Below are 20,659 nucleotides of genomic sequence, written 5' to 3'. Positions count from 1 at the left end.
ACAACAATGACATAATAATATGGATACATCACATGGACAACGAGCTTATTATTGAATAAAATGAACGAATATCAATGGACAACGTTCTTTGTTCTGTGTCGACAATGAGTTGTACCAGTTACGCAACACTAAGATATCGTCATGTTGTCCAACACTGAGTTGTAGCAATGTCGTGGCTGTGGCTAATCTAAACTCAAAGGTGACTACAATGCGTGGATGTTTGGTTAGTATCTATTTGATTGAATGGTGGAAGCAGATATGATGGAAAGGGTAGTGAACTTACATGTATCAGCATTAAGAATCTGCTTGATGGTGGACTTGATGTTGGCAATGCCTTGCAGGTCATTCTTCTCGGTTAGATGGTAGACTCCAGAGATGCCAAGCGATTGCATTAGTAGACTGCATACGACCTGGTTGGTACTGGAGTGTGCGCCAAGGTATTGCCAGAGTCTAGTGGCAATGAAGTTGTTGAATGTCCAAACCCATCCGAGAAATTGTGATAGCAACTCGATACTCTTCAGGTAGCTGAATATTCTGTATTGGTTTGATGATGCCAGTGCTGAGTCAAACTGGATCAGTAAGCCATTGGCATAGTCCATCAAGTTTGTCTGGGTCAATGGCTAGAGTGGAGAAGTTTAATAATATATTGTTGTTAGTATTATGATTCAATTGACATCGTCACCATTCATCCAAACATTGATGTACATACTAGTGATTTGAACTCCTTGGAATAGTTATCTTTTGAATCGTATTGTTGGAATATTTGATAAAGACAACACCTTATTGTGGCGATCAAGTCATCTAATTTAGTGATGGAAAAGATGAGATGTTAGTATTGTGTATGTCATTCATGTGATCTAGAAGTTCATCATATATACATACTGTCGGTTGTAGAGAGTAACATAGGTACACTGTTGTGAATGGTTTTAAAAAGTTGAATGGTGTGCTTGGATCTGACCTGGAACAAGTCGTACATCAATGTCAGCACAGGCGAGGCGTCATCTGTCTTTGCGAGAAGGCAGAATACATGACTAGGAGGAAAGGAATGGTTTGAGTTAGTGCTTGGATTCTTGATGCCAGAAGGAAGGAAGCAGCAAGAGTACTTACCACAAATAAATAGATTGGTTGATATCTTTGGGCGATGGACTGAGTTGGGTCTTGAGTGTGCTGCATTGAGAGAGTATCACTCCATTGAGATACTTGAACAACTCATTCTTAAAATCAAACGTCTGGTGCAAGTGTTGTGTAAGTCCATGAGATTGAATGTCTTTGATCATGGCAACCAATCTCAGTGAGTCTTGATGGGTGTAGTCAAGTATCATCGGACTGGAGAGTGGACAATGACTCTGGAACAGACTGATTGAGACAGCAATCAACTTCTTGCACCATTTGATTGCCTCGTGCGTCTCCAATCCATTCATGGACGTGTAGAGATTGCCCAGTACCTCGTCTGAGCGCTTCAGTGTACCACGAGAAACTTTGGTGAGAAGACTCTTGATTGAGTTATATGTGACTGGTTTGATGGGCTTGGGTGTTGGCTCCAGGATGACCTTGGGCTCGCTTGGGATGAGTTGGAGTGGAACATTGAATATGTTGAACTGCGTACTGGTGGACTTGGTTGTTGTTGTTGTTGGTTCATTCTTTGATCGATTGGGTGATTGAGGAAGTAGAAAAGTGGATGATAATGTCGTAGTTGTTGTTGCGGTTATATCTTGGGTAAGTGGTAGAGTGGGTGTGGATATTGATGGCATGGCATCAGCAAAGGCAGTAGCCTTTGCCAGGGCAGGTATTGGTGTTGTTGTGTGGGTGAGCTTGGAAATAGGKTGTTGGGGCTGGAGGTGGAATATGTTGTTGTTGTGTAGTTGTCGTTGATTGCGTCGTTCTTGCCCACGGTAATACCATGGTTGACTTTTGTGTCGACTGGTGTGAAGTTGTTGTCTTGGTAGCCCAAGGTAGAGGGAGTTGGTTGAGATGTTGTAGTTTGTGGTCGTCGTTGATGGTACTCGGGTTGGGATATGAGGTAAAGGTGTTGTGTGTGCAGGTGTTGTAGATGGAGTTGGTTGTGAAAGTGAGGTTGATGGCTGAGAAGGGGTCGTCTTCTTCTCTGGTACTGGAGTCTTGGATATTGGTGCTGAGGGGACAGGTTGAGGTGAATCATCAATCTCCATAATAGTGTCTGTCAGAGGTGCAGATGGGGCTGGGGACGATGGCTTCGAGTCAATGGTCATCGCCTGATCGGTACTATCATCGTCAAGTGAAAGATTTTCATGTGACTGAGAGTTTGAGAGGTCATCAGATGTTTGATTATTGTCGTCTGATGTGGGCTGATCGCTACTGATGCTGTTGATGCTGTTGTTGAAGATAGGTATGACTGGCGTTGAAGTAGACTTCTTAGGTGTTCCATTTTGTTGCTTGGTCTCATCATCTGTGAATATGGCACCGGGAGAGATGGGTGATGCAATGGACGATTCCATAATATTGTAATATTGATGTGGGGTAGCAGTGGGTGACTCGGTATCAACCAGCTTCTCCATCCTGCTCTCATCATTGTGCTGTACAACAACATCCATCTGATCGTGGGTCGTGCCATGATCATCGCCTTTGTCCATCTTCTCATCATTGTCTTGTGATGAACCAACATCTTCTTGTTTATGAATCGCAACATTGTCTTGGATGATCATGCTCTCAATCTGGTCGTCTTGCTTGGCAGTAATCTCTTGAACATCCTTGTCTTCAGCATCCTTCTGAACATCCACTTGTTGATCATCCTTGTGCTCCTCTTTGTCCTCATGCTTGTCATTGACCTCCTCATCCTTCTTATCATTATCTTTGTCATTGATTGACCCATCGACTGCATCTTCACTGTCACTGCAATCCGACTCATTCAATGAATCGAGTATCGACACTGATTGAGTCAATGGTTTGTCGGTCACAACCAAAGTTGATGCAGGTGGCAACATAATGATCTCTGCATCAATGAGTTTCTCAGAGCTCGGAGGTGGAGCAGATGATGCAGGTTGTGTGTCAACAGTGTCAACCACACTACCCTCCAATACTGGTCCAGTCATGTGTATCTCTTCCATCTCCACTGATTCATTTGCTGAGCTGAATGAATCGTCAAAGCCACCTCCGCCATGATAGTCATAATATTCAGTATCGCTTAGTTGTGGCGCTGTGTTGTCTCTTGAGAAGTCATCCGAGTGGTAGTCAGGTCCAGAGTCGCTCACTGATGTTGCCTTGTTGTTGTTGCCATCGACGTCCACACCTGTCTTTGACCCTTCGCGACCATGCTCATCTCCAGTGCTCGTGTTGTTGACATCATTGTCGAACAGCTCATTGTCCAACTCCTCCAGACCCAAGTTTGTAGTGGCAGTGCCATTGCCATTGCCACCCGATGATGATGCGCCTGCCTTGAGTCGTGATGGCGAGCCGTAGAATGACGGGCCGTCCTGGACATGACCACTACGCAACTTGAAGTGATTGAGTTGTTTGAGCAGCCTGTCATTCTCACGCTTGATCTCTGCACATCGCTTCTTTATCTCCTTGGTCTTCTCGAGCTTCTTGGTCAACTTCTCATTCTTGTCAATCAACATGCGATAGTCTCCAAGCTTGGCCTGTATCTGATGAACGAATGACTCGAGCGAGACGATCTTTGAGTCGCGCTGATCCAACTGCTGTCTAAGTAGCTCCTGTTGCGCCTCAGCCTTCTCAGCTCTACTGCGCAGGGGTATATGATTGTTGATCTCATTCTCCAACTGTGTCTTTAACGATTCTGACTCCTTCCTCTCCAACTGTAATTGCTTCAACAGGTTGTCATGCGACATTGGTGGCTGTGTCACTCCATTGTTGTTGTTGTTGTTCGATCCATTGACAGCAGCACCAGTAGTACCAGCAGCATGTGGTAGTGATGCCTTCAACTTGTTATTCTCTTGTAATGACTGTTTGTGTTGACTCTGTAATGACTTGTACTTTTGTATCAGTGTGTTGGTGGCGATGATCTTTGATTTGAGTGTATCCAAGTTGTTTGTTATTGTTGTTGATGATGTTGATGTTGATAATGTGTTAGATGTAGTTGTTGTTGTTGTTGGATGATGTAGTAGTAGTTGATGTTGTTGGTCAGTGTTGATACTGCCACTGCTACTACCAATCACATCAGCATCACTGCCATTGTTGTCTTGATTGGGGAACATCATTATATCATCATCATAATAGCTTGGCATAACATTAACTAGTTAAAGGTCGTATATGTTATATTAATGTTATGTTATTATGTGTATGTTGTTTTCAATTAATGAACTTTTGACAAAAAGACGAAAGTCGACACACCCAAGAGTCGGCAAAACTCGCCAAACACACAAGTTTCGTTTTGTTCATTCATTTAGTAATTTAGTAATATCTCTATCTATCTGTGCAAAAGAGTCTGGAAGGGATATACTATTATTATTATTATTATTACACGCGAATGAATATTGAGACACATTGATTGATTAATCGTCAAGTATTGGTGTGACTTCAATCAATGTGGTTGGATCGATTGTGAGTTGGAGTGATGATGTTGGTAGATTCCAGTGGTTTCGTGACATGCTTACAACCATCGATGGTATGGGATCGGGCGATAGTTGATCAGGTCTCCATATATCGAGCAACTTCTTGATCTGTAGAACGTTGAGGGTGGTGAATGCCGATTGAAGGGACTCGGTGTCTGTGAAGATGGACTTGTCAATCACCATCAGGTTGGACGCGTCGGCGATGGCGCCCAGATGATTCTTGCAGTGGTTGAGCAGGTCGCGCTCATCATTGGACGACACCCAGTCCTCAAAGATCGACAGGCTCAGCTTGATCTTGAATCCCGAGCTGGGCGTGCATGAGTTGGCCGTCGTACCGCTCACAATGTCATTGACCAGCGTGTAGGAGATGTAGTGGAACACCTGCGAGAAGAACTGTTGGATGATGGAGCTGAACACAAACTTGTCCTTGAGGTAGTTCATGTACTTGTCCATCGTCTTGCAGACCTTGTGCAGGTCGCTGGTGTGTGTGGCCGACATGCGGTTGGACTTTTCCGAGAGGGCGGCAGAGGCCTCGGCCAGCACGCTGGTCAATCGCGGTCGCAGTCTACCGTAGATGTGGTGCAACAGTAATGAGTAGGCTTCTTGAGTCAGTGCATCCAGTTGGATGACAAAGCTGGTCGATGGTGACTTTCGCGATGTGTTTGATGGTGATGCGATCGCTGGCGTTATTGTGATTCCATCAATCAATGGATCCAGTTCACTTTCAATATTATTCGGTCCATCCTTAATCAAATGAATGAGTCCAGATATGTTGGATATCCAATAACAAAGTTCAGGTGCATTATCAACTGATCTCTGTATAATGTTTGATTGTGATTGATTGAGTGAGTGAGTGAGTGAGTGATTGATCATGATGGCTTCGACTATAATCGTTCAAACATGACATACCTCAACAGAGTACCTCAGGGCAGTAATGACCTTGTTGAAGAGTCTTGAGTTCTCATTGCTAAAGGCATTGTGATCCAATAGTTGAGTGTACAGTGATTGTGAACATGCTCCAACTCTGTTGTCCCACAAATTAAATTAATGTTAGTGTGATGGATCGATCAATCAATAATCCAATAATACATACCCATCACTGAATGAAAGTGGCAATGTGTATATACATTGCTCGATTAGCTTGTTCTCCTCTCGCTCTTGTATCTCTGCCTTGGATCCAGATTGTGGTTGTGGACTAGTCTGTTGCTGCTGCAGAGGTGCCTGCTGTTGTTGTTGAAGTTGCTGCTCCAGTTGCCTGACTCTCTCCTTCAAATCCTGATTGTCCTTCTCAAACTTCCTCACTCTCTCACGCTCCTTGCTCAGCTCGCTCTTGGTGTCAGAGAGCTGTCTCTCGAGTTGCTCGCGCTCCTTGTTGTCCTTGTCCTTGTTCTTGTCCTTGTTCTTGTCCTTGCCACCGGCGCCAAGACTCAGGCTGGCCGCCGACATTGTCTGGTTTTCCAATCTGTTCTGCAGCTGCTCCTTCTCCTCCTCCAACTCCCTGATCGTGCGCTTCAACTCCTCCGTGTCTTGGACGTCCTCCATCATCCTGTCCAGCTCATCCTTTTGCTTCTGTAGTGCCTTCAAATCGCTGTTGGCATTGGACAGCTTGTCCTTTAGCTCGATGTTCGCGCTCTTGAGCTCATTGAGTTCGGCTGTGTTGTCGACTGTTGGTGTCGATGGTTTCTTGGTGGTAGCTGCGGCGGCAGCAGCGGCTGTGGCAGTAGCGGCGGCGGCAGTGGCAGCAGCAGCGGCAGCGGTCAACCTCTCAATCTCCTGCTTCTGTGATATGATTGTCTTGTTGTGCTCGGCGATCTGCTTCTCCAGTGGTGCCATTGCTGCGGCAATGGCTGACTGACTGGTGGAAGCGGGAGATGATGTGGAGACAGTGGGTGTGATCGCAGCTGGAGGTGGACTGGCGCCGCTCTTCATCTTGGCGATGATCTCATCCTTGTCCTTGACATCCCTGGTCAACTCCTGGATCTTTCTCTTGAGTTCCAATGTTCCTCCACCAATCATCGCGCCGCCAGACTGTGCCAATGTCACATCGAGCTTCAATTTCTCGATCTCCTTCTTGAGTTTCTCGACTTCCTCATCATTGTTGTTGGTTGGCGCGGGCTGTGCTGGAGGTGGTGATGCGACCACAACTGATGATGTTGCTGCTGCTGCTGCTGCGGCTGCTGTTGCTGTGGCGGCAGCGGCAATGGCTGCAGCCTTGTCCTTCTCAAGCTGACTGTTCTTGTTGATCAACTCTTGGTGCGCAGCATCCTTCTGTTTGAGCAAGTCGTCCTTTTGCTTGATGTTGTCATCGCGCTGCTTGACCAGGTCATCGCGCTGCTTCAACTGCTCATCGCGCTGTTTGATACCATCGTCTCTTTGCTTGATCTCCCCATCACGCTGCTTGACCAAGTCATCACGTTGCTTAATCTGATCATCCTTCTGCCTCAACTGGTCGTCCCTTTGCTTGATCTCGGTATCCTTCTGCTTCAGCTGATCTTGGAGTTCTGTGATCATCTTGGCATCCCTTGCACTTGTAGCGCTCACCGTTGTAGTGGTGGCTGTGGTGCTTGATGATGACGACGATGAGCCTGACTTGTTGTCCAACTGTTCCTGCATCTCCTTGACCTTGTCCTCAAACTCAATGTTCTCCTCAATCAACTCCTTCACCTTCTTCTTCTTAAAGTCCAACTCCTTGTTCAACTCCTGTACCTGTTTCTCCAACTCCTCGATCCTCTTCTTATCGCCACTGCTGCTTGAGCTGGTGTTTGAGCTAGTGCTGGTGCTGACACTTGGAGTGGCCTTGGTATCTTTGACTGATGGTGTTGGTGTAGTTGGAGTAGTAGATGAAGTTGGTGTAGTCGTAGTTGGCGTGGTGGACACTGGATGATGTGATGGTGTGGGCGTTACAGGTGTAGTAGTCTGGCTACTTGGATGTGATGATGTTGATGATGTCTCACTGTCGTCTGAGAAGTCCTCTCCATCCTCCTCCTAGATGATGATTAGTGATCGATCAAAGGATATGTTGGCGTTAGTCGAAGTTGGAGTTGAGTTGCCGCAGCATTGATGAACATACATCATCTGATCCATCGTTCGAGTTCAAGTCAGTCTCTGTTGCGGGCTCATCATCTGCACCAATCTGGAGCTCTGTACACTTGACCATCATCTATTCGATTGAGTGAATGAGCGTTAGTATGCATGTGAGTGTCATGCCTGGCAACAGCCTCTGACTCTGGACATACATGAAAGACAAAGGGCATCTTGCCCTTCTTTGGCTTGATTGATAGGATCTTCTTTTGATCATCCTTGCTGCCTGTGAAGTCGGCCAGATCGATGATGGTCTTGCCAATGGTGGTGCCCTTCTTGCCCTTCTCCTCCTTGATCGATATGCTGACGTTCTTTGCCTCAAAGGTCTTCTTGGGCGTCTTCATCATTGTAGTGATCATCTGCACGTGATGATCGAATATAGCACGCTTGCCATTTATCTGTACGACCTTTGTCTTGCCATTGTTTGATGACTTTGCGCCACGCTTCCAAGACACATACAACGATCCAGTCTCCATTGGCAAGTTGTCGACCGATTGAATCCTGATGTCGAATTGGAACTTTGACTGTTCCTTGCCTGGCTTTGATTGTTCCTTGCCAGCCTTTGGCTTGGCAACTGCATCCTCCTTCTTCTTCTTTAATATATTCATTATTATTATTCTAACTATTATTATTATTATTACAATGAATAACAAATGAAATGATTGAAATGTGTGTGTGTTTTGATGATCACATCAACACACTTTGTTCAGATCGATCCAATCAAATATTTGGAACTTCAACTGTTGAATTTGACTACCTATCAACATGAATTTCCCGCCTCCAATTAAGAAGAATACCTCTATTTGATCAACCTAACTCCCATCATTGGATATATAAACTTAGATACCAGGACACTTTCAATTCGAAATTTGAGTATTGAAACCTATCACCAATGTCAATCAAGACAAATTGGTAATATATTTTCAGAATAACATTTATGATTATTATTTTTTAATTTCTCTTCTCTTGGGTCATATTAATAGTTCATCGATGGACCTATCCTTTTTCAATCATTTCCGGTTATAATAATAACAAAATCAAATCTAAAAATCTATCAAACAATCATTTATATTGAAAAATGTTGTACAGTATGTATATTATAATAATAATAATGAAAATATCATTTGTATTAATATTATTATTACCAACCAGAATCCCTTTCAAACCTCTCTGGAATGATGACATCCAACTGTATTGTCAATAATAGCCAGGTTCAGACCAAGTCTGGAGTTGGAGTCTCTCAGTCATCCAATGCACTTAACAATGCAGTTTTTGGTAACTTAGTAGGTTTGTCAATTTCAGTTCCTATTAGAGTTTCTCTTGGGTAAATAAAGTTCACTCAAAAGACTCAGAATCTTCTTTCAATGATTGATATAATTATATCAACTCCTATTCCTTTGATACGGTATCGTCCTCTAGGGCCTGATCACTGTGCAATCCTATAATCGTCATAAAACTGATTGATCTGATCCAATAACTCCATTTTTATATCTATCCTTGGTAAATTCATATTATACATTTCCTCTCTCTCTTTTGTAAGTGTAGTCCCTGTCGTTTCCAGATGATATCTTATAATAATATAAGTAAAAGTGTTACAACAAATAGGAGATAGAAAAATGTGCCTGTGTGTGATGTGGTTCAATGCATTGCAATCAAAAAAAAAGATAAAGATGATTTTATTTTTATTATTTATTTATTTTTATGCAAGAAGATTAGATCTCGCCCGAACTCATAGTAAGGATAGTTAGGGGTTAGGGCACACCCATCAAGCATCTTGTTTTTATTTTTTTATGCTACTTTAAATTACAACCAACAAACACGAACATGATTTTATCACTATCTGTATATTTATTGAGAATAATTGTTTCTTATCTTGACTGTATTGATATGCTATGCCTCCTCTTAGTGTGCAAAAAGACATTATTTCAGCAAAGAATTATCACACCATCACCTCAGCTACACTTTTCCTTTCTCTCCGAAGCAACAATATCTAATTTAAGAGGAACATTTGAACATTTAAAGCAAACACAATATCGATATGATTTCCCCAGGGGGCATCCACTAAACAGTCAAATCCCAAGCATAACATATATAAATGATGGATCCTTTGAACAACCTTTACAAGTTGGACACGTACCACAGTCAGTGACTCAATTATCATTGACTGTTTTCAACCAGCCTCTTCAGGTTGGACACATACCACAGTCAGTGACTCAATTGTCACTCGTTATGTTCAATCAGCCTCTTCAGGTTGGACACATACCACAGTCAGTGACTCAATTGTCACTCGAAATGTTCAATCAGCCTCTTCAGGTTGGACACATACCACAGTCAGTGACTCAATTGTCACTCGGTATGTTCAATCAGCCTCTTCAGGTTGGACACATACCACAGTCAGTGACTCAATTAGTGTTCGAATGCTTCAACCAACCTCTTCAAGTCGGACACATCCCAGAGTCAGTGACCCAATTAACACTTTATGGACTCGACCAACCTCTTCAATTTGGACACATACCACAGTCAGTGACTCAATTAGTGTTCGATTGCTTCAACCAACCTCTTCAAGTCGGACACATCCCACAGTCAGTGACCCAATTAACACTTTATGGACTCGATCAACCTCTTCAGGTTGGACACATACCACAGTCAGTGACTCAATTGACACTCAATAAGTTCAATCAGCCTCTTCAGGTTGGACACATACCACAGTCAGTGACTCAATTGACACTCGAAATGTTCAATCAGCCTCTTCAGGTTGGACACATACCACATTCAGTGACTCAATTGACACTCGAAATGTTCAATCAGCCTCTTCAGGTTGGACACATACCACAGTCAGTGATGCGGTTGATCTTCGGTCCCCTCTTCAATCAGCCTATCACTACAAAGAACGTACCTTCATTCACATCACTAACTATTCTATGTGGGCTGTTCTCTCCAAAGAACTTGTGTTTGTCTGGCCACAAATTTCTTAATTCACTCTCTATTGTCTATAAGCACAAACAATCTTTTCCACTCCAAAGTGACACCTTTACTAAGATGAGAAATCTTTCACATTTAATCATCAAAGTCTTCGAATATCCTCCAAAAACAATAGGCAGTGGTATTTTTGGTGTGGCAATTTCTTTTTTAAGGCAGACCCTAAAAACAATTCCAACAATAACTCTGCAATTCAAAGGAGGACCTGAAATCATATGGAGGCTCGTCAATGAAAGAACTGCGCTGATTGTGATATCGAAAGCGGACCACGAGGGAATCATATCATTTTGGATGTTTAAATAAATATATTATAGGAGTTCATATACGTTTTATGTATGATCTATTATGGACAAAAGTAGTGTCGGTATCATCACAATCAAGTTTGGAATACCCCCATTAAGCGAAGAAAACACTTATGAAGTGGTGATAAATAAAAAGTAGACTGTCTTATTGAGGTGGACACCTTGGCAATAAATATACAGAATTACAAAGAAATAATAAAAATACGTATATATACTCAATCAATAATCTTTCATAAGACCTAAATCAGGAATATAAATGATCATTCTTTTCAGTCATTAAAATATAATCAATCAAACAATTAATTATTTTTAACAATGTTGTACAGTAAGTATAGTATTATTATTTTAATAAATTAATTAATTCATTCGAAACTATAAACTAATACATATTATAAAAAGAATCCCTTTCAAACCTCTCTGGAATGATGACTTCCAACTGTATTGTAAATAATGGCCAGGTTGAGACCAACTAAGTATGTGGAGTCATCCAATGCACTCAATACTTCTATTGGAGCTACTGGTTTATTACAGAAAGGTAACAAGGTGGGTGCGCTAGTTAAAGATGTTCATATTGCACTTGGTGCAGATATTGATATATAAATAAGTATTTATCAATAAATGAATAATAATCAGTTGATTATTATGTAAATATATTTTTCCAATTCCAAGATGTAATAAACAATTTTTATATATATTCCTCAGACATGAGCCAACTAGATCCTGAATAATATCCAGATTTACCAAGTGTCCAAAAAGGTATTCTGGGTCCCAGGGCCTATAACTTTGTACAAAAGGATGGGGTTTATTCATCCAGGTTCTTTCCAAAGTTGATCAAATAATCAATTGTCTATAGTGTTGTCGTCTTGATTGCTGGACTCGTCATTCTCGCGGAGCATTGATATGGTTCGACTCATAGCCTCGAGGTTGGACAAGGCCACCTTCATCAAGTCATTCTTCTTCTGCTCGCCAGACACTAGTGTTGGTCTGAGGCCATTCATGCTGGCACTACTGGCTGGTCCATCTAGATTGTGAGCATTGTTGATAATCTTGGGGTCGACCTTTGACGACGACTGTAGTTGATGTAGATGTTGTTTCTGTTGCATCTCCATCCGACTAAACTCGTCTTCCTGACCATCATCATTAAGTGCATGTGTCTTGGACATTGATGATGATGTGATAGTGGTGTTGTTGCCATCGCACTTCTTTGTTCGTGCCAACGACTCATTGCGAGTTTGTCCTGACCACTTGCCAGAGATGAAGGACAACACTGCCGACAACCATCCAACAACGAATATCTTGACGACATAGTCCAGATACGTTGTCTTCTTGTTTGATCGTCTTAGTATCTGTACAGAATCCTCCAAGTTCTTGGCCTTCTCGTACAAGTCATGAACATCATTCAGACTTGATTCCAACACAGGCTTGGACCTGTTTATCCTTGAATCCATGTCATACTCCTCCTAAACAACAAGTGTCAGTCGTCACTCAATCATTCAATCAATCAATCGTCTCGAGAACACATACATCAGGATCAATCATTAATGACTTGGAGACCTCGGTGGCCTGTGTGAGTTGCTTGGAGTTGTTGGCCATCTCTGTGGACAGTTGTTTGCACTTGTCTCGTTGGTCAGCAATCTGATTGGCATTCACCAGCATGCGCAGCTCTAGACTGTCCGCCCTCGCCTTGAGTTGGCTAATATATATGACCTTGCGTTGAAGTTTCAATTGATCACGATACTGCTGTGCAACTGATAAGTGTGATTCTAAACAAAGAGGGGTGTCAGTGGTGTGGCCGGTTGGGTAGTGTATCTCTGTCCAATCATTGGATACTCACTGAATGTATAAGGTGACTCATAGTCTGTGCTCTGTGGCGCATCAGACTCGAGCACTTGTAGTAGGGAATCGATGTCCTTCTTGAACTCGGTGGTGTTGGGCTCTTTCTTGCGCTTGGGCAGTAGTTGGAAGTTGGGCATGGGGATCGAAGGGAGGTTGCGCATGTTGGGCAAGATCCTTTTCAGCCTGCCACTGTCAAAGGGGAGGAACTTGTCCGTCAGTGGTCTGCTCTCATGTTGTTGTTGTTGTGCTGAGTTGATTGTTGTGCGCTGTGCTTGTGATAATGTCAATGATAGTCGATTTGGATTGAATGTCCTCTTCAAAACACCCCTCCTTTGTTTCTTCTCATTGTTGGCGCCACTATTGCTATTGCTGTTGCTATTGAGGAATGTGAGGAGATTGTGACGATTGTGACTTCCATGACCATGATGCTCCTGTTGAGACGTCTCGGACGTGTGCTGGCCATGTTGCTGTCCCGATTGGGGCATGAGCGAGTCGTAAGAAGACTTGAGATTGAATGATGGAGAATGATTGTTCGAACCACCTCCACCACTTGGCGGTGAGTGGTCGGTAGACGAGGAGCCGGTGCGTCCGGACATCTGCTGCTCGTGCAGCATGGCCAGGTTCCGCAGGTCCTGTGGCGCCGCTGTTGTTGAGAATGATCGTTTGTGGTCCTCGCCACTCGGTGACGATCCTCTTCGCATGTTCTTGAGAATGGCGTTGCGTTGAGCTTGTGCTCGTCGCTTCTCAACCAATGGATTGTAGTGCTGTCCCGAGAGTATACATTGATCGATCTTCTCGTAAAAGTCCTCCATCATCCGTTTGTACAATGCAGACTTGCCCATGGTCTCCTCGGAGAATGCCAGTGCTTCATTGAGGAATGTGCTCGTCTCGTCCTGTGGTGAGGTTGCAGTGTGCGTCGGGGGAGAAGCAGACACTGGCGACGAGGAGTTGGGCTGGGACACGACCAAGGTTGGTGGCACCACTCCATTGTGTTGCTGCTGCTGCTGTTGATGAGCCATCGCGAAGCTATCAGAGAGCGATGATGAGTGCTCGACCAATGTTGGTGGATTTGTGGTCGAGTCATCGTCTTCAGAGTATGTAAAGTCGTTGTCTGTTGAAGTGCTCTTGTTGGACACGTTTCCTCTGGGTGACTTCTGAATGAATGCGCCTCTGTGTTGCCCAAGCGTGCCTGTGCCAGATATGCCGCTGCCTGTGTTACCACTGCCCTCGCCGCCACCAGGTATCTTGTTCAACAGTGATGGTATGGCGACTGTTGAGTGCTTCTTTGGGTTGGCTATCATATGTACATTGGATGATGATGATGTTGAGTTGCTTGTCTCTGTTGCTGAGGGCTGCTTCTCTGGCGATGTGACATGCGCTGAAGACGAGGTATGACTGCGCGGTGATGTGTTGTCCTCTGAGAGTGATGCATCTGAGGCCATATCCCATGATGGACTGGCAGTTCCACTCTCATGTGTAAGTTGTAATGTGTTGTCCCTGTCCTTGTCCTTATCTTTATCTTTATCCAACTCCTTCTTCTTCTTCTTCAAATCCTTCTCCTTCTGTTTGATCTTCTCCTTTAGCATGGCGTACTCCTCCTTTGCCCTCTCCTTCTCCCTCAACAGCTTTGCCTTTTCCTCCTCCTTCTCCTTCTCAATCAACTCCTTTGCACGCTTCTTCTCCTCCTTTTGTAACTTCTCTCTTTCACGTTCCCTCTCCTTCTCCTCACGCTCTCTATCCTTCTTCTCTTTCTTATGATCATCCTTTTGTTGTTTCTTATCTTCAATCTCTTTCTCTTTCTCCTTCTCTCTTTCTTTCTCTCTTTCTTTCTCTTTCTCTCTATCTCTCTCCTTCTCTTTCTCTTTTTCTTTCTCTTTCTCCTTCTCTTTCTCCTTCTCTTTGAATATACTCAATATACTACTCCTCCTCTTTTCCTTCTCTCTTAGACTACCAGTCTGTGATGAGAATGATGATGAAGAGGATGTTCTAGATAGTTCAGCCTTTGTTTCTGTATCCATTTCTCCCTCTATCTATCTATCTCTATCTCTTTCTCTCTATCTTTATATATACATATAATACAACAACATAATAATAACTGATTGAATGATTGAATGAATGAAACCATGCCACTCAACCACACTTTGATCAATCTTGTTGTTGATGACATTGATGTTTTGCAGAGTTGTTGGTTTGACCTCATTGAGCCATCCTTCACCCCCCTAAGGTTGTGGCAGTCGACTGAGCTCTGACTCTAGTGTAATCATCTTCAGTCGCGACATTGCATTAATAGAGTATTTGTGTAGGTAGGTACCTGGCTAGATACATTATGATATATTGTCCTATTCGATTGACGTTTTATTTCTATATTTTATAATGCTGATTTGATAATCGCTTAGTAGTAGGTAGCCTTCTCACCACCACCGTTTCTCTTGCAATCCAAGAAAGCATCGTAGACGAACTGGCACGATGTAAGATCGTTAGAGTTCTTCTCCAAACAGTTCATGAATGCTGTTGTTAATTGATTGTCGGGTAGAGAATAAGATATGAGATTAAAATGAAGAATGAATGAATGTGAATGGAAAGGTTGATTAGTGAATGAGTCGATCAAGTGATCATCACATGTGATGCAAGTTATAACATACACTTGTAGATTGGGTTGCAAACGTTGGTCTCGGTGGCAACGGTCTGCATGTTGGTGTCTTGTGGAACTTGAGTTTGTGGCTCGTTGTTGCCGCCCATCATTGAGCTGACACCACCGACCAGAGCGTGACCAATGACGTTACCGGCGACAGCACCGGCCATTGAGGAGGCCATGGTTGAGAGCAAACCTGGTCCCTGCATGACGACTGGTGTTGGCTGTGGAGTAGCATTCTGGGTTGGTGCAGATGCTGGCTTTGAAGCAGTGGTTGGCTTTGGTGCCGATGAAGTGGTGGCTGGTGCCTTTGAGATTCTAGCTGATGATGCTCCGCGTCTTGCCATTGTTATTATTATTATTATGGTATAAATATATTAATTATATAATGGTATATAGATAGTATATGTAATAGTATGTAATGTTGTTGTAAACAGAATGAATGTGGGTGGAGTGATGTACGAACTAACTCTTTTTCAACTATTCAATTAAAATAATTAAATAAAATTCAACTACAAACACAGATCCCAACTCAAGTTGAACAATAATGATTGTGTGGCAATATTCCACTTCATTCTCTGTTGACAAGTCATCATCCTATTATTACATGTAATATAATAATAATTCCATCACTTACATGTATTAATACATGTATAACACGAACGAATGAGTCATCATAACAAGATTGAACAAATGAACAATATCAAATGAACAAACAAACGACGAATGAATGAATGGATGTTAACGAATGAGTTGATGAGGATCAAAGGAAAGGACACTTGATTATGCCTTCCTCTTTTTAATTAGACCCTGCTTGAGTAGCATGTCGTAGGTCTTCTTGTTCATGACTTCACCTTGTTCATCTTCGTATTCTTCGTCGCGATCTGAACGGAAGGTGGTGGTGACGTTCATCTCCTTGATCTTCTTGTTGAGATCCAGTGCGTCTTTGATCTTGGTGATGTGATGGAAGTGTATTGTGTTGGGTATGCCAATGCATGACATGCCATAAGAGTGTCGGGACTCTTGGAAATGCTTCTCAAAAGCTCGTCTGCCCCAATACGATTGATTGCCACAGATCTCGCACTTGTACTCCACGCCCAACTCATGGAACTTGTATACCCAGTATGGTATTGGCTTGCCACTCCAGTCCACCGGATAGTTGGCAATGCGCAGTTTAGTCGGTTCGTCATCCACCATCACATCGGCAATCTCTTCATCCTCTGCATTCATGTCGTCCTAACAAAGTGTGGATGGTCAGTACTTGTTTGATTGATTGGCGTGATGTACATACCTCAATCTCCTTTATACTTCTGGATTGCTTCTTGATGACACTGTCGATTGTCTCTTGGATCTGATCGTGCAGACGCTCACAGAGCTGGATGATGTGGAACTCGAGGAGATAGACTGGCTTGTGTTGCTCTTGCTGACCGGCACCCTCACTCTCCAGTTGCTTCATGATCTCAAACAGCTTGATATGCTTCTTTCCTTTCAGATGTCCATTATACACGTTCTGCGAGGCAAACAACTTCTTGCAAGCCTTACAGTATAGTGACGAGGAGGGGTCGTCCTTCTTCTCCTCCGTATTGTTGGTGGCTGGTTGTGTTGCGCTATCATGTTGTTCATCTCCATTACCATTGCCATTGCCACTATCATTGCCATTGCCATTGCTATCACCCTCTTGTTGTGGTTTCTCCTTCTTATTGTCGACTTGATCATGTTGTGATGTGTCATTGGTGGCAGCCACAGCACTCCTTGAGAACTCTTGATTGGACCACTTCTCATCAAACTCGCGTATATTATCTTGTAGGATTGACTTTAGATCGAGCATTGGTTGTGAACGCTCCATGAATGATTGAAGGTATGCAATGAGCTTATCGAGATACTTTCTGTACATCTTATTCTTGAATCTTTGATGGTCGTCATAGTTGAACTTATTGAACAGCGACAGATATCCAACATAGTCCAATGTCTTATCCACAAAAGGTAGATTGAGGTATACTTCAAACAACTCATTCAAGTCCAAGAATCGACCATGTGACTCATTGCCAGAGAATGTTACGTTGGCTAAATGTTGACGAGTATGTGGATATGTTAGTACTCTGGCCATCATTCATTCATTCAATGTACTTACGTGTGTAATACAGCGAGGTGCCTACTCTGTCCACCTCGAGTGCGGGGAACTTGCGATGATATTCCTTCACCTCTCTAAGTCTATCATAGAATGCACTGAATGTAGCCAGTCCTTGACCTGCAATTGATGACAACTCATTCTGTCTTGTCCTAATTAATGATGAGGTTGCGTGAATGATGATGATGTTAGTGATAGGCCTGTCATTTGAATGAATGAATGAATTGGTGCTACATACTGATCTTCATCTTGATATATCTTTGCCAAGTCGTTGGCACAGTTGACTGATTGTTCGAGATAGTGATTGACGCGATGACTGAGCATTACATTGTCTCGCATAGTCTTTGGCTCTTCAGACTGCTCAGCCACAATCATCAACTCATATCTTTCAATAGCTTCATGTAATGCTCTTGTTCGTTCTAACAGTGTAGATGACATTCTTATATCTATGTATATATGTATGTTATTGGATTGATTGATTGATGAAGTGTAATGAGTGAATGAAATGTACTGCACCAATGTTCCCTTTTTTTTTTCAATGTTGTGGTTTTGCAAAGTCGTTCGTCATTCATTAATTGAATCCTTCATTCATTCTCTTAGTTGTTTGTATCATTAAACATACATATACATATACGATGCAACAAGTGTCATCATCACTTCAAGAGCCTGTTAAAAGTACGACATGCCCATTCATTCAAGCATTTGCCATTCATTACCATTGATCACGTGACACAGGTGTTATGTTGTGAATGAATGATCGAGCGATCGATCGATGGTTGAGATGATGATGGATTCATCACACACATATTCATTGTCCGATCACATAAGGCTCAACAACAACATCATCAACATCGTCAACATCAACAACATCAACTTTATCAGACATGGGCGATGATGGAACATGAAGACAGAATAGTACTAACATTGGAATGATGACAATCAATAACAAACAGGGATCACAGCATTGTTCCACCCAATCAATGTATTCATTGGATTGCGCTTACCATCCAGTTTGGCCAAGAATCCAAGAAAAGCGACATGGGACAGCGAACGCGCAGATATACACAACCTCTTGTTCTCGATGCGCTACCCAATGAGCGACATCCGCAAGGAGTTTGACAAGAAGTACAACCTGGCCCCCACTGACATTGAGAGTTTGGTCGAGGAGCTAAAGCCACTGCGCATCGAGCGTCGTGTCTACGCTGAGGGCTCACACAACCGTCGCGACTATTGGACATTCGCATTGAAGCGCATCTATCCCGGCAAGCCATATCAACCGTCGACGGTCAACAGCAGCGAGAGCGAGGTCAAAGTCGACTTGTTAAAAAAGAAGGTCGATACCTGGCTGAAGAACAAGTCGATCAACACCATCCTCCCCATCGCGCGTCCCTACTACTGGACGTACGAGGTGGAGCACGAGTCCAAAGAGATCGAGATTGGTGGCAACCATAACAACAAATCAGCCTTCAACCCGCGCAACAATGTCTCTGGCGACAACAGTGAACTGGTCGATTGATCAATCGACCAACGATCTCTCAAAAGTAATATAGTAATAATTAAAAGGAAGTGAGGGCGCTTCAAGGACTCGAGTCCCAAGTGCAATGAACGTACAAGCAAGCAGAATCACCTTTACTTCTGGATCTTCAGACTGAGGTCGATGTGAGGAACACCTTGGCAGAGAGTGGACATTGAGACAATGTCAACAGTGTCGAGGGCGTATGAGGCGAGGGTCTCTGGCACGACGCCACCACTGGCCTCGATGATGATGTGTGGATAGCGCTTTTTCAGACTGGCCGATGTGATGGCCAGTTGTGGAGGCTTCATGTTGTCCAGCATGATGACGTCAGCGCCGGCGTCCATGGCCTCGATGGCCTCTTGCTCGGTACGGCACTCGACCTCCACCTTGAGAGAGAAGCCGCCCACCGACTTGGCCTTGCTGATCGCTGCGCCAATGTTGCCGGCGATCCACACGTGGTTGTCCTTGAGCATGATCATCGACGACAGGTCCATGCGGTGTGCATCGCAGCCACCCACCAGCATGGCATACTTCTCGACCAGACGGAAGCCTGGTGTGGTCTTGCGTGTACCAGCGACCTTTCCCTTCCAGTTGACGGCGTCGACAATCTTACGCATCTGGGCCGAACGAGTTGTAATGCCACATGATCTACACAAGATGTTCAAGGCCAATCTCTCGCCCATCAATATATTCCTAGCTGATCCCTTGACAACTGCCAACACTATTGGCTTTCCATCGACCGGTGCGAACTCTTGTCCATCCTTTATACGCCATTCAACTCTGATGTAGGTAGTGAGTGAGTGAGTGAGCAGGCGAGTGATCATCTTGATCATCACGATACATACTGACAGTCTAGCATTGTGAAGATCTCATTGAGGAATGGTGTACCTGAGAATACACCTTGTTGTTTACCCAACAGATGAGCAACCTCTGGCTTATCACCAACTACAGCACCACCATAATCAAACGATGGGATGTCCTCCTCAAGCCATTCCGCAATCAACTTTTGAAGTTTAGTCTTTGTGAATAAATGTGAATAATCCATTGTATGTATGTATGTTGGTATCTAGATATCTTTAGTATATGTGTTGTATGTGTATGTGTATGTTGTATAAGTAAGTAATGTTATGACTTCGAATCGGAGATAGTTCAGCTGAATAAATTAATAAAAATCATATGTTCTTCTTTGAAGTAATTTCACAATATGAACTTGTAATTCCCATGTCACAGCTCATTGTTTAGTCAGCACCCAACCACCAATCAAAGATAGAGATAGAGCATAGAGAATGGATGTTCCTATTACAACAACAACAACAATGATTACACCTTGTTGTGACATCCAACATGAGGATGGAATTCATTTGCTTCCAATGTGGAAAGATTGTTTGTCCTTTGTGTTTGGCAACCAATCATAATGGTCATAAGATGGATCATATTGAGAACATTAGAAAAGCATTGTCAACAAAGGATATGGAATCGTTATGGTGTAATACAAGGTTGGACCATCTTTGGAAGACACTACAGCTGTGTGCAACATCATATCAATCGTTGAAAAAGACACATGATAATGTGACGGGTCACTTTGAACAGTTGATCAAGGTGATTATTGCACAAGAACATCGAGTCAAGAAACCGATC

The 20,659-nt window shown here is 43.3% G+C and overlaps 8 protein-coding genes across 8 annotated transcripts; 2 read left to right on the top strand and 6 right to left on the bottom strand.

The window, feature by feature from the left end:
• Window positions 1-48: 48 nt before the first annotated feature.
• SAMD00019534_059760 (hypothetical protein) lies at window positions 49-4,193 on the bottom strand (the record flags this gene model as incomplete). Its single annotated transcript, XM_012898574.1, has 6 exons — window positions 49-203; window positions 284-620; window positions 710-801; window positions 883-1,031; window positions 1,108-1,605; window positions 1,900-4,193. 6 exons carry the CDS (start codon window positions 4,191-4,193, stop codon window positions 49-51), a joined length of 3,525 nt encoding a protein of 1,174 aa, XP_012754028.1.
• A 5,322-nt stretch (window positions 4,194-9,515) lies between these two features.
• Window positions 9,516-10,898, top strand: SAMD00019534_059750 (hypothetical protein; the record flags this gene model as incomplete). Its single annotated transcript, XM_012898573.1, has 1 exon — window positions 9,516-10,898. A coding segment is annotated over one exon (1,383 nt), but the record flags the coding sequence as incomplete, so codon positions are not given.
• Window positions 10,899-11,748: 850 nt separating this feature from the next.
• On the bottom strand, window positions 11,749-12,565 carry SAMD00019534_059740 (hypothetical protein; the record flags this gene model as incomplete). The annotated part of the gene is made up of 2 exons (XM_012898572.1): window positions 11,749-12,369; window positions 12,434-12,565. 2 exons carry the CDS (start codon window positions 12,563-12,565, stop codon window positions 11,749-11,751), a joined length of 753 nt encoding a protein of 250 aa, XP_012754026.1.
• A 113-nt stretch (window positions 12,566-12,678) lies between these two features.
• Window positions 12,679-14,775, bottom strand: SAMD00019534_059730 (hypothetical protein; the record flags this gene model as incomplete). The annotated part of the gene is made up of 1 exon (XM_012898571.1): window positions 12,679-14,775. A coding segment is annotated over one exon (2,097 nt), but the record flags the coding sequence as incomplete, so codon positions are not given.
• A 362-nt stretch (window positions 14,776-15,137) lies between these two features.
• SAMD00019534_059720 (hypothetical protein) lies at window positions 15,138-15,724 on the bottom strand (the record flags this gene model as incomplete). Its single annotated transcript, XM_012898570.1, has 2 exons — window positions 15,138-15,253; window positions 15,388-15,724. 2 exons carry the CDS (start codon window positions 15,722-15,724, stop codon window positions 15,138-15,140), a joined length of 453 nt encoding a protein of 150 aa, XP_012754024.1.
• Window positions 15,725-16,172: 448 nt separating this feature from the next.
• SAMD00019534_059710 (hypothetical protein) lies at window positions 16,173-17,943 on the bottom strand (the record flags this gene model as incomplete). The annotated part of the gene is made up of 4 exons (XM_012898569.1): window positions 16,173-16,613; window positions 16,669-17,441; window positions 17,509-17,657; window positions 17,744-17,943. Coding segments are annotated over 4 exons (1,563 nt in total), but the record flags the coding sequence as incomplete, so codon positions are not given.
• A 643-nt stretch (window positions 17,944-18,586) lies between these two features.
• Window positions 18,587-19,021, top strand: SAMD00019534_059700 (hypothetical protein; the record flags this gene model as incomplete). The annotated part of the gene is made up of 1 exon (XM_012898568.1): window positions 18,587-19,021. The coding sequence occupies one exon, from the start codon at window positions 18,587-18,589 to the stop codon at window positions 19,019-19,021; it is 435 nt and encodes a 144-aa protein (XP_012754022.1).
• A 113-nt stretch (window positions 19,022-19,134) lies between these two features.
• Window positions 19,135-20,066, bottom strand: SAMD00019534_059690 (hypothetical protein; the record flags this gene model as incomplete). Its single annotated transcript, XM_012898567.1, has 2 exons — window positions 19,135-19,801; window positions 19,867-20,066. The coding sequence occupies 2 exons, from the start codon at window positions 20,064-20,066 to the stop codon at window positions 19,135-19,137; spliced, it is 867 nt and encodes a 288-aa protein (XP_012754021.1).
• Between the last annotated feature and the right edge of the window lie 593 nt (window positions 20,067-20,659).

This window comes from Acytostelium subglobosum, assembly GCF_000787575.1.
Source record: "Acytostelium subglobosum LB1 DNA, scaffold: scaffold11, whole genome shotgun sequence".
In the NCBI taxonomy this organism is placed as follows: Eukaryota; Evosea; class Eumycetozoa; order Acytosteliales; family Acytosteliaceae; genus Acytostelium; species Acytostelium subglobosum.
This window is presented reverse-complemented; position numbering and strand designations above follow the sequence as displayed.